The 13,072-nt window shown below is 42.9% G+C and overlaps 1 protein-coding gene across 2 annotated transcripts in view; it reads left to right on the top strand.

The window, feature by feature from the left end:
* LOC121685843 (collagen alpha-1(XIX) chain) overlaps positions 1-13,072 on the top strand; it is a 127,695-nt gene that overhangs the window by 7,599 nt on the left and 107,024 nt on the right. For both annotated transcript variants that reach the window (XM_042066625.1, XM_042066627.1), the window contains exons 5-12: positions 2,728-2,851; positions 2,981-3,256; positions 3,623-3,703; positions 4,496-4,615; positions 5,098-5,160; positions 9,202-9,246; positions 10,725-10,778; positions 11,647-11,691. In XM_042066625.1, coding sequence (XP_041922559.1) covers positions 2,728-2,851; positions 2,981-3,256; positions 3,623-3,703; positions 4,496-4,615; positions 5,098-5,160; positions 9,202-9,246; positions 10,725-10,778; positions 11,647-11,691 — 808 coding nt within the window. The remainder of the gene's footprint in view (positions 1-2,727; positions 2,852-2,980; positions 3,257-3,622; positions 3,704-4,495; positions 4,616-5,097; positions 5,161-9,201; positions 9,247-10,724; positions 10,779-11,646; positions 11,692-13,072) is intronic.

Raw genomic sequence — 13,072 nt, forward strand, 5'->3', positions numbered from 1 at the left:
CTTCTAACTGTGAAAAAGAACACCCAGTTGGTGTCCCAGGGAATGAGGAGGCTTGTGTATTTTTAGATTTTACACTATACTGTAAACACACCGTGCAGTCTCGGAGTCCTCCATGTCTGTAGAGAGGAATTGCTGCTGCAGGTGATTTGCGATCTATTCCATCGTCAAATCCCCAAGTCACTCCGGTCAGTCCCTGTTGTGTACGTATCTGGTTTTCCCCTGGCCCGTACCAGCTCACTGGGCTCTCTGGTAGTCTGCTAGTGTTTGTCTGCAGACTGGCACTGTAGGAGCAAAACACACCATAGAGAGAGAGAGAGAGAGAGAGAGAGATAGGTAAAGAGAGAGAGAGAGAGAGAGAGGGTGAGAGAGATACCCCCCTCCCCCATCTTCAATTATCGGAACATTCTGACAGGTGATGGTGCTCGTCAGCTGGGGGGTAGAGGGAGCGAAGGAGCCCCATGCACAAACTCCAAACATCTCTCACTTTACCCTCAGGAAATGCAGGCAGGCTCATCTTTCGCAGTCTGGATCATGTTTGGCCACTGCCCAGCGCCTGCCAGCACTGCTCCCTACCAATGCAACTCTCTCTCTCTCTCTCTCTCTTTCACTTTTCACTCTCTCTTCCTACCAATGCAACTCTCTCTCTCTCTCTCTTTCACTTTTCACTCTCTCTTCCTACCAATGCAGCTCTCTCTCTCTCTCTCCTTCAGTCTCTCTCTCTCTCTTTTGGAGCACTTCCCTTTTATTTTGCCTGTAGTTTTGAGCAGTTTCTGTGAGGTTTTCGGTCTGTTGAAGAGTAGATGTTTTTGAAGTTCTCACAAAAAGACCAATTTTTGTGTCTGTGCAGTAGGTCCATTGAACACAGTACCTGTGATTTCAAAAAATCTATTTATTTGTCACTCACAGAGGATACATTTGACATTTGTATATAGTAAGTATAGCCTTTCAACCTCAAAAATGGTAATGTCATCATAAATATGTACCTTAACTATTGTAGTTTGTTTTGGGTGTTTACAGAAACTATTGCTCATGTTGTCCAATAGCATGTTTTGGCGAACACCCCCTCACCCTGCCTGTATTTTCTCTGGGAGATAATTGCACTCATTGAGTCATCATCGCAGCCTATAAAGTGCCCTCATGATGTACTTCAGGAGTCCCATATTTCCCGTTCCTGCACTCTCCAACTGAACTGAGGGCTAATCAATAAGCACAAGTATTTTAGTGTGACTTTATGAACTGATGGCTCAGCAACTTCAAAACCTTTAGAAAAATCTCAAGGCACCAGTTGTCCTGGAGCTTGATACTACAAAGCCAGCACTCTTGCTTTTATATGTATAACTAGTGGGATAGGGCTGGAATCCTAATTGCGTTCTTTCGCTCTTTCACGGGCCATCTCTGGAGAAAATCAGACTATTAAGGATGGCCTGGCCGCCACCGCCCCGCTACATGACTGGAGAGCCTTCGGGCCACACTTCTATCCACCCCGTCCACAGTCTATTCTCGTTGCACAAAAAAGCATTTGATCTTGCCGTGACTTAAAGTCAGCACATATATCATTTCAAATAATCTGCTGTTTCCACCGTTCCCACTGAGTGCCAGAGATACGTTTTGCAGGGGGAGAGTAGTACTGACTGAATAGAAAATGATCTATTGGAGCAAGACCTAATTTTGAGCCTGTCTGAAGTACCCCTCCCTTCTTTACCATCTTTCTCTCTCTTTCTTTCTTTCCTTTTTTCTTTCTTTCTTCTTCTCTCTCTCTCTCTCTCTCTCCCTCTCTCTCATTCTCTTCCTCAGAGCCTCCACTCTGAAAAGGACTTCCTGGACTGCCTTTTTGTCATTGTAATATTTGCTGATTGTGTTTTGGTTCCCCAATTTTAGCTGATAAAGCATTTTATTATATCTTACCCTCTAGTTCTAGGCAATTAAGCACATTCTTTATGAAATGACGAGTAGCGCTTTACTGCTGGGGATGTGGGGGGAGGTGGGGGCCGATTCCTTTCTCAGAGCCTATGCATTGTAGTAAGAGTCTGTCAGGAGTTTCATTTAATCTTTTAAATTGCCTTTGACAGCTGTACTGCTCTCTAAGCTAATGGGAGAGTCCATTTGCATATGCATGAATAGGGGATGGAGGGAAGGCAAACAGACTTGCTGTTCTTCCAGTTTCATTTTCATATTCCCTCCGAAGGCACCGTACCTGCGGGTCAATATAGGTCATTGATTTTCTCTGTTTCTGTAAAGCAAGGCTTGTGCCATTAGAGTGCCTGTGGTCATGTGGATGAGAGTGGACGTTAACGTAAGACTTGCAGGATTGATCAAAGGCTTGAGTCGATAACAATTGTTTTTGTTTTTCCCCCCCATATTCTCCCAGAAACACCAAAGAGCTTAGATGAAATTTAGAAGGAATGTATGAATCATATTTTTCATAAATATCAAAGAGGTTTTCTTTTGTGTAGGCCTGTGTTGTGTCTGACTCCAAAAGCAGAAAAGTATTGGATCTGATTATTGGGATGCCAATACATACATTTTGGAGAACTCTAGTTTGTACAAAACAAAACTGCAAGTCAGTTTTTCATATAAGAGCTGATACACTGTTTGGACAGAGTCATGCATTTTTTCCCTGACAGCACTCAGCTTTTGTTTGGGGGACCTAAACAGTTTTTATATATATACTGTAAGTTTAACAACAAAGCCACTGTTAGACTTTCATTTTCACATTATTTTTTGCAGATTGGTTTTTCCGAATGGACTGCCAAGTGAATTCTCCATTGTTGCCACATTCCGGCTCCGGAAAACCACAAAGAAAGATCGCTGGTATCTCTGGCAGATATTTGATCAGTCGGGGACCAGTCAGGTAGGACATTCAGGTGATTTGTCCAAGAGATTGGAAAAGACGTATTTTTCCACATGACTGAAGTCAGTCCTCTCGACTCTCTGTAACTCATCTCGCATGTTTGTTCGGCTGCCCCCTCCCCCTGCACAGGTGTCTATCGTAGTGGATGGTGCCAAGAAAGTGGTGGAGTTCTCGTCCCTGGGCCTCCTGAAGAACAGCCTCCATCACACCTTCAAGAGCCGCGACTTGCACGCCCTGTTCGACCGGCAGTGGCACACGCTCGGTGTGGCCGTGCAGACCAGCATCGTGTCCATCTTCCTGGACTGCAAGCTGATCGAGCGGAGGCAGCTGGACGAGCGAGATTCCACAGACATGCGCGGGCGCACCCTCATCACCACGCGTGTAGAGGACGGCAGGCCGGTGGACGTGAGTGAAGCCACCTCTTTTCTCTTTAGCTGTGAAAAAGACATTGGTGATTCCTACAGGTGATTTTCTGTCAGTAAGTCAATAGAGCATCATCATCATCTGAAAATCTTGGCAATGAATATAGCAATGTAATGTTGCAACAGTTAAGGAATAAATTGCTACAAAGAACATGATGAATAAGCACATTATACTAAGTAACAGGGGTTTTCTGATGATTTGTCAGACATTTTGATTGTAAACACTGACAGTTGTGTCAGTGTAGCTTATAGAGACAGTGAAAACACTTCACTACCAGTATATTGATACTGAATTCCACCTTTTATAATCTAACACTCTCTGCATGCTGTCCGCTTTGTTTTGGTACAGATTGAACTGCAGCAAATCTTAATCTTCTGCGATCCTCAACTGGCAGAGATGGTAAACTGCTGCGAGGCCCCTGGGTCCACGGTAAGAGCTGCCCTGTCAAATCACCCATAATATTTAAAGTGCATTTCTGTAGTTGGCTGCCAATTTCTATGTAAACTTATCCATTAAGGTACGGCAAGAGAAATATTTAATAAAAATGAATCATAAATAGGACTATAATTTTAACACATATATTTTACTTCTAAACAGAGGCAAATGTTTTCTTGTAAGAATCACAGTGTAGTAGCGTTTCGGCACCCACAGTAGATTTACATTTGTATTTGATGATACGAGACTTGGTTAGTGTTTGCGTCTTAATTACTGGTGGGTGAGCTAATGCGTGGTCTGACTGTCAGGACCATCTGAGTTAGTATTTATGGTTCTGGAACAACTCCCGGTCGCTGGTTGTTTTCGTCACAGGAGTATCTTGCAATGTCTCGAGAGCTCTAGAGAGGTCTCTCCTCAGCTCATGTTCCTCAGGATCAATTAAGAAAGACTCTGTGCTCGTGTGAGCAGTGACAGAGGACATCATTAGCCGTCTGCCATTAGCGTGTTAATAGCTATGCTGTTAAACCAGGGTTATGTTACTTAGCTCTCGCGCAGAGGCTGGATGTAGATATGCATCGGAATCCACCGAGCCCTAAATACGCTGTCAAACACTCCCTACACACACACACACACACACACACTCACACACACAAATAATTGCAGCGTTTGAGATAAAAAAAAAGGCTGTTTGTTTTCAGGGTAATCGTTTACTGGGATGTCTTTACGGCTGGCTCTCAGCCGAATTAGTCCGGCCGAATCACTAAAGCACTCCATCATTTTGAACAGTGTTCGCCCAAGGAGGTGCCGGCTGTTACGCGTCCTCCCACGGTCACGGGCTACCTTCCCAGAATGCTCTCGCAGCCCATGCTCCAGTCCGGCGACAGGTGCCAGTGCTCTGCGGAGAAGGTGAGGCTGTTTTTTTTTTCCTTCTCCCAATTACGCCCATGCTGCACCATGCAACTGCATACATTAGTGCCTGCGGGCGCAGCAGTGGGTCTGGGAGTCCATGGCTGAAAGGTAGCGCTGCACGCTAAAGCCAATGTCCAATTAGAAGGCCCAGCTCTGTCTGTTGTGTGTTCTTGGACGCTGGCCAGAGGCAGAAATAAAAGCTTATTAGCCACAATTTGGCACAAACGAGCGGGTGTTTGGTGGGAGACATGTTCTTAATCACTTGTCGTGTCCCACTAATCTTCTCTGAAGTACACAGAGATAGAAGTTCATTGAAGTCTGGTAGGAGATGTCTGTTGGAATCTCTGTCACACCATTAAGGTTAACTTTGACAGCATCCACAGGAAGGAAGGGGAAAAAAAGAATTTGTTTACTCTCCATTAAAGTCACATCATTTGAGTCTGACTTTGTTTTTTTTATTATTATTATTATTCCTGAAGGGAGATCCGGGCTTGCCAGGATTGGCAGGACTTCCAGGACAAAAAGGAGATAAAGGCGACAGGGTAAGAGTAATCCATTTAACCTTTAGAGTTTGTTTGTGCACTTCTTTTATTCTTCTCGTAGCGGAACAGTACTTAGGCTTGCGTACTGATGTCAGAGGACACACCGATGTCTAGGCCAGCTGTTTTTAAATACTGCACTTTTTACATGTTCACACACTTGGTGCTATTTCACAGGAGATATTCTTCACAAAACAACTGCCTGACTGCCTGGCTGCCCGAGAGCAGTCGAGTGTTTGTCTAGAAAGCCTTTGGGGGTAATCTGGGCTGTCTAGAAAGCCTTTGGGGGTAATCTGGGCTGGCTCCAGCAATACCCGTGCTGTCTTGGAGAGAGTAGAGGCCCTTAGTTGGGGAATGAGAGGAATTCATTTGGATGAACAGGTGGTGATATGCCTATTAAAACCAGATGGCCTTTGAGGTCAGTGGCCCAATTACGACGTTGTGGTTCCACGGACGAGGACATTTTTCAGGACCGTGGTTTGTTTTGTTTTCGGCTGGCACTCCGGAATTCCTGTTGGGAACAGCGAGGATCGCTGGACTTTAAATCACTGTACCTACAACACTGGCTTGCCGTGAGGAGGGATAATTGAGCTCTTTTGGCCACAGTCTCTCTGTAATTAGTATGTTCTTCGTTTGGAAAGTGGCATTGAGTTTGTTACCAAATTCATTAGGGATGAAGAGAGGAAAGTTAATTTTATTGATTTGTCTTTGTTTGCTAGCTCAAATACTTTCCTCAGAGATCAATTACGGTGACCCTTTGTGTAAACACATTTGAAAAGCTTTTTGAAAGTCAACAAAAGTTGCAGCCCAGCCTACTAGTGATTAGAAAACAATTTTCTCATCCTGTCTGCCTTTATTGACACACATTTCGTAGAAGCTGAACTGTTTTTTCACGGCTTTGCATTTGAAAAGCTTTATGCAATGCAAAGGGGTTATGAATCACTGTCATCAATAATCTTGGCATCAATTATCTCATCAACACAAAGAGCAATTATCTCTAATTAGTGCTCGGGGCAAGTGCTGCCAAATCTTAGTTAGAGGATAACAGTGCAGACTTTTCTCTTCCGTGGTTCTGTCCAGCGTGTATTCATTAAATATTCAATAACATTGATCTGGACAAAAATGAAATTGTTTGACCTTTCATCCACTCCCCTACTCCAATTTCATTAATTTGTTGTCCAGATGAAATAAGACAGAAAACTGCTCCACTGGTGGGACGGAGAATGATAAGTTATTATTACCTCCAATTAGTTTGGATGCTTTATAATCAAGTGATGGAGAATGCTTTCTGAGATGAGATGAGTTCCAGAAAGCAGGTGTGGACAAAGCTGTCAAAGTAATTCAGAGACCACATATGCGGTGACTGAAAGTGATCATCTTATGCCTAAAGGTATTATTTGCTCTAACTGCTGATAGTCTAATCAGGTCTAGGGAGTGAGAGAGCTTGGGTATAGATCACTCTATACAGCTTGAAGGCAGAGTTGCGCATGTCATTCAAAGCTATTGTTTGACAGAGGGCTTATCAGGTTTACAGGGTTTTAAACTGGCAGGCTTTGAATGTTTGATGTCCCTTTAGAATAGCAGTGAGCTCTACACGGATATTCATAGAACAAGTCCGGCGCTCAGCAGTGAATGCAAAAGCAATTTGTAAAGATCCTAAAATGTTGTATGTGATCCATCTTTCTAGAAGTGTCATGCACTTTTTTATCATCTGACTTTTCTGGGATAATAGCCCAGCAGTCACCCAACAAAAGAATTCATGCCACCTAACTCACCAATGAAGCCCATACCAGCATCCATCCATCTGTACGAAGCTGGAGCTTGTTAACAGGCGGACATCATTGTTTAACAGAGTGCTTTCGAAACAGCCATTATGGCTCTGAGTGGAATCTCTCCAGCTGGGAGGCTTTGTTCATTGAGTGTCATAAAGATGCATCTACTGCCTAGCTTACTCCACCATCACTGATCTGTTTTCTGATGAACTTTTGCTCCAGTTTTGCGTTTCACTAAGACTCAGAGCAGAGGGCTAACCTACATTTCCTTAGATCAGGGAATTCATGAATAGAAACATGTCTTTTTGGCAGTGCCTAAAGAAAGATAAAAAAAAACCCACATTAACCATGAATGAAGCACGTTTGTCATGCATTTAGGGATTTAGGGAGTATCCTGCTGTGTGCGTGTATTCTGTCATTGCTTCTTGGGAGAAAGGCATTTGAATACGACTAACTGAAGAGTCAACTTAATATCAAACACATTTCACGCTCATAGTCAAGGATATCATTTGTCCTCCATCTTCGATCACGACACTATTTTTTTTTCTGCTTACTTTTGCACAAGAATGACAGAAACACTCAAGTTATGGAAACTGGAGATGAATAAATACATATAAATCTGCCCGGTGTAAAAATCCTTCTGGGATGTGAAGTGCTAATAGACACAAAAGACTGGCACAGACTTGCAAAGACTCGCGCTTCACATGCTGTGCTAACATGCGTGACCTCCATTAAAGCAAGAAGCTAGAGGTACTGTAGGACATGTGAACAGTGCCTGATCTGACTGTGCGATGTGAAGTGAACAATGTCAGATATAAGGCTGCCGGGGCAAAGCTAAGAGCTGAGCGTCAACTGGACATATCTGGAACAAAAGAATCAAGACATTTTGTAGTAATGGGCTATGTTTGCCCAAGTCTGTCTGACATGAACCTACAAGAAAAGCTTGCCACGTGTTGTCATTACCAGAGAATATTGAATAGCATTTAATTCATATTGTTGGCAAATTGGTTTTCCTCCTTGCATGGTATAGCACACTAACATTTACTATGGTTTTTGTCTCTCTCATGATTATGACCTACACGGGAAGGTTTTAGCAGGATTACAGTATGTGTTGACGTCCTGTTGAATATCATTCATTATCATGTTGAAAGTCATGGGGAAGACCTTAATTCTGTTGGCAAGGATTACAAACCCCTAGTTAATCCACAGTCCTTCAGGAAATCGAGGAGATAAGTTGTGGGCAGTTAGGATGTGGCTTCCACTAAAGAAAATCCATTTTTCGTGGTCTTGCTCCTAAATCCTAGTATTAGCAGATATGCAGTCTCTGCAAGCACAAAAGCACTAAAAGTAGGCCTAGTATTATGCCATAAATTAAGATCTTACTGTACAACTGATGTTTTTCACAGTGCTTTCAAAAGTACTATTCTCCTTATCCCCTGCATATGTCCTCTGTATTGTCCACTGATATTAGGACCAGTAATCTTAAGAACATCTTAAGAGTGTGGATCTGCTAAAAGCAACTTATTTTATTATATTTATATTATATATAGATATTTATCTATTTAACATATGGAATTATTAATTTGCCCTTTGACCACCAGAGTAACAATCATCTGAATTGATCCAACACATCATCTGCATTTATTAAGCATTCTTCCATTATCATTAGAAGTTAGGGTTGAGAAGTGCATTATATGATCCTTATGGCAAAGCCTGTCCCTGTTCACTTATAGGTCAAACTCTCTAGTATGTGGCTGAACTCACATCCACGCACACACACACACACACACACACACACACACACACACACACACGCACACACACGCACACACTCACACATGTCTTAGTAACAATGCAATTTACAACGTGTTTTCACTTGGTCAGGCAAGTCCATTGTGCAGCGAAGCACGTCCAACGAGGTCACTATGTATGTCTGGAAGCATGCGGCCTCCCAATTAATGGGTAATATTATACAGTTGCAGCTGCCTGGTCCACTGTGTTAAAAAGGGGGCCCTGCAACAGCTGTAACGATCTGCTGGAGAATAGCAGCACCATGAAGTGACCATTCAAATCCACTTACTAATGTGTCAGCAAGGGACTGTCCTTTACTGCCCATCCCCCCGTTCCCTACCTCCACAGCTGGATGAGGCAGACAGCACCAACCGTAGTCTGCAGAGCTACGTCCACTCTTCCTCATGGCCTCATGGGAATTCTATGCATGTGAATTAGCACTGACTCATTTGCTAACTAGCTGTTTTTTTTTTTGTTCCAGGGCGAGACTGGAGAGGATGGATACCCAGGAAACCCTGGCATGAAGGTATGGCGCTCTGAAGCATCTCTTCTGGGTTACTGCTGCCGTTGGCAGACAAGTTGGCGCGTCAATGGGCCGCTGAGATGTATGCCAGACCTGTTAGCTTTTCCAGCTCCTGCAAAGCCATTCTGAGTTGTATTCTCGGCTCCGTGGCGTATTTTATTGTACAATTAGCGGAATGAAGTGCTCTTCCTTAAACAAAAACCATCACCTTTGTTCGTCTTGATGCCTTTTTACTCCTTCAGCTTTTAATAGGAATCTCTCTCTCTCTCTCTCTCTCTCTCTCTCTCTTTCTCTCTCTCGGTTAATTAGTATGACCAATTCAATGCATAAAGTACACAATAATATTGCCTATAGCCTAGTACTGCATCTGTATGCATCAGTGAAGGTATATCTGCTGTAAAAAAGATTCTTCCAACTCACACAATGTGACAGTAAGCAAAAAAAAGTCCATAGCTAACTTCAGTTACAGAACGTACAAGTTTGACAATGAAAGCTAAAGTCTGTTCTAAGAAGTCCGAAAGCCATTGCATTCTCTCAGGAAGTGCATCTCTGGGTATGACGGCCCCTGATGGCTCTGTTGACACAGCATGCCCCTTTTCGGGAGCCAAGATCTTTCATATCTTTCAGTTTGAATGGCCAGGCTGTGCTCAGTCAGTCAGGGCTTTTTCAATGAGCTTCTTTGTTTAAATTCAATCTTAGCCTGAGCTCTGATATGCAAGCAGAACACCACAATGTTTAAGAATGAGACTGCATTGCGTTTCACTTTGTGTAAGAAAATATTCCTGTTCTGTTTGGTTGATGCTAGCAGTTTTTTTTGTGTCAGGTTAATCCCAATAGAAAGAACTTTGGTATGATGCATCTATGATAATGTGTGTTAGTAATGTTAAAACTCAAAATCAGCTGGGAGCTGATTGACTCTTCCCGATGGTCCACTTTTGGCCCTGTCTCCCACTTTTCTTCCCATTACAATATCTCTCAGTTATTTTTCTTATAAGCAATATTTCTGAAATGCATTGGGATTAGGAGAGCAGCATGTTCATGTGCATAATCACACCCAATATATCTCCTCGTATCCCGTGGGGATTCAGCAAGGGACCATGGAGGGATTTCTCACAAGCCACACTTCAACAATAAATATATTCATTGCCGCGTGTAGAGGATGTGCTAATCCAAGACGTGTTTCCATGGCGGATGTTAAGATAGCTGTGTGGGGACATATTAGCTCATGTAACACGATCCAATCGAAGGACATTGCGTTTAAATTGTAAAGCTCTACCACTGGACATTTGTCTTGCCTCATCAGGCCCAACATTTGGCAACAGTGACTCTCTCTTTGCAACACTATGTGTGTTAGGCTAAAATAGAACTTCACAAGTCTGACACTCAGAGATATATTTGATGATTGATGATTATTATGCTGTTGTCACTTCCACCCCTCATATAGTAAGTCTTTGGTAATGTTTTTTCTTTTTCTATCTTAGGGGGATAAAGGTTCTCAAGGTTTCCCTGGTTTGGATGGCTTGCCTGGGAGTAAGGTAGGCCTATGTCATGTAATCCCAACACAGATAAATCATGTCCTTCGACATGTTTGTCCCATGTTTATGCGGCAACCTAAAATGAAGGCATCTCACCACACCCCTGAATAAGATTTTAAAGCCCAATAAAAATGGCTCCCTGAAATAGAATAGTGTGCTCACGCTGTCCCATGGAAACTGGGGCATCAAGATAATCCAAACAATTTATATTCTGCGAGGGGCTCCTTTTTTCCCGCCAAAAAAACACCTGATTGTTTAGCCACTAGAGTCTGTGTGGAGATATGAAGTACCTCAGGACTAAAGCAAATATAATCTGTAGAAAGGGATCAGGTTAAATCACCGCAGTGAAATCTTCTACCTCAGCCGGTGTGGATTATCCAGTTTCAAAATAAAGTGTCTTGAGTTGTGGGATATTGATCGCCGCATGGCTTCCATAATGCACTTCCGCCCGCACAATGGCTAGCTGTGTAAAGTTCAGCTTGGATCGTCTCTGTGGGAAGCTCAGTAGCTCAGAACCAGAAAAAAAACATACAGAACAGTAAATTTACTTTTGCGCTAGGTGAATGTCTCCTATGACCTTTTGGAGTGTTATTATACAATCTGTTAAAGTCATGGAATGAAACAAAATAAAGGTATCATGTTTGCAATCCTCTGATATCTTGAGGTTTCACAACTATAAATGTGCTACTGTGATACTTAATGCATGGAATGCATCAAACCTTAAGCAAGTGACTATTATTGCACTAGTGCATGTTTAATATTGTATCAAAACAAATGGGGCAATGTGGAGCCCGTCCCAGGGACTGTGGCGAACATGACAGCAGACATTTCAGGGCTTTCACGCTCTCCATCTGTCTGCTTCTTGCAGGGCGAGGTGGGGTCAGATGGAGCGAAAGGAAGCGTTGGAGAAAAGGTGAGTGCCTGCCAGACTGGCTTCCCACTGCATCATGGGAGTTCCCTGAATGGCTCTGGGTGATTAATCCCTTCCCCGTCAGAAGAGCATGTTTGGATTTAAGTACAACAGGCATTATGCAGGCTTTTGCTATGCAAGGCGGCAGACACAAGTCGGAATCAGATGGGTTTCTGAGTCGCAGACAGAGAGGCAGTGTTTGAGGATGAATCAGAGCCTAATCCTGATCGATTAGGATTGTTTTCACACGATTAGAGGATGCTCTCGCCCTCTGTAAAACTATGTAGAATGACATGGGGCATCACACTTGTATTCCTGATATGTCTGATGGATTTGATTGTTTGGTTGCTCAGATGGTACAAACTGTTGGTGTCATTTCAGCAATGTGTCTCTCTCTTGTAGGGCTACTGACTCTAGGTCAGTCAGTCCTATGCAGTGTTTGGAATAACGCCGTTTAAAAGAACGGCGTTAGGTAACGACGTTATTTTTTCACTAACGGGGTAATCTAACAAATTACTTTTCCCGTCGTTACAACGCCGTTAACGTTACTGGACGTTAAATGCGGTGCGTTACTATGCATTGATTGAATAAACTGTGTAATCCGAACGCACCCTGGCTCACAACTAGTGAGGAGGTGGGTTAATAACGACGTAAGCGATTATGATTGGCTAAGGCAGAGTCATGTTTCATGATAGCCAATCAGAGCCAGTGTTTTTACACACTTGCCAGCACACGTGCCACACACACACACAACAGCTAAAAGATTCGACGAAACAGCAGAGGTCAGGAGCAATCCGAAAAGTTGGCATTTTCAAGGTGGAGATATAAGCACTACTTCAAATTCATCAAGGCAAGAACGTGCATGTAATGTGTACATTATGTCCAGGAGCGACCTGTAAGCAACTCTAATTTATGAAGCATCTCACACACGCATCTAAAGATAGTGGCCCAAAACACCGATACCTCCACCACAGATGATAGCTCACCATCCACTAGCAAATAAGGACTCGGAGCAAAGTCATCCAAGCAGCAAAAGTTAGATCTTTCTGCCTCATAACAAAAACCTATGACACAGGCGGAAGTCAACCGTAGGTCTGTCGATGTGCAATATCTTGAATTTCCCCTTGGGGATCAATAATCTATCTATCTATATATCAATCTAATAAATATTGAAAGTTATGTAGCCTACAAACACCTGTCTGTTCCACTCATTTCAACTGGCTGCTCAAAACTGCTCAAAAAATCCAAATTCTTTGACATATAGCAACTTTTTTTTTGTAACAGTAACGCAAATAGTTACTTTCCCTGGTAATGATTTACTCTTATCATAGAGTAATTCAGTTACTAACTCAGTTACTTTTTGGAACAAGTAGGGAGTAACTAC

This window comes from Alosa sapidissima, chromosome 16 (genome assembly GCF_018492685.1).
Source record: "Alosa sapidissima isolate fAloSap1 chromosome 16, fAloSap1.pri, whole genome shotgun sequence".
Classification (NCBI taxonomy): Eukaryota; Metazoa; Chordata; class Actinopteri; order Clupeiformes; family Clupeidae; genus Alosa; species Alosa sapidissima.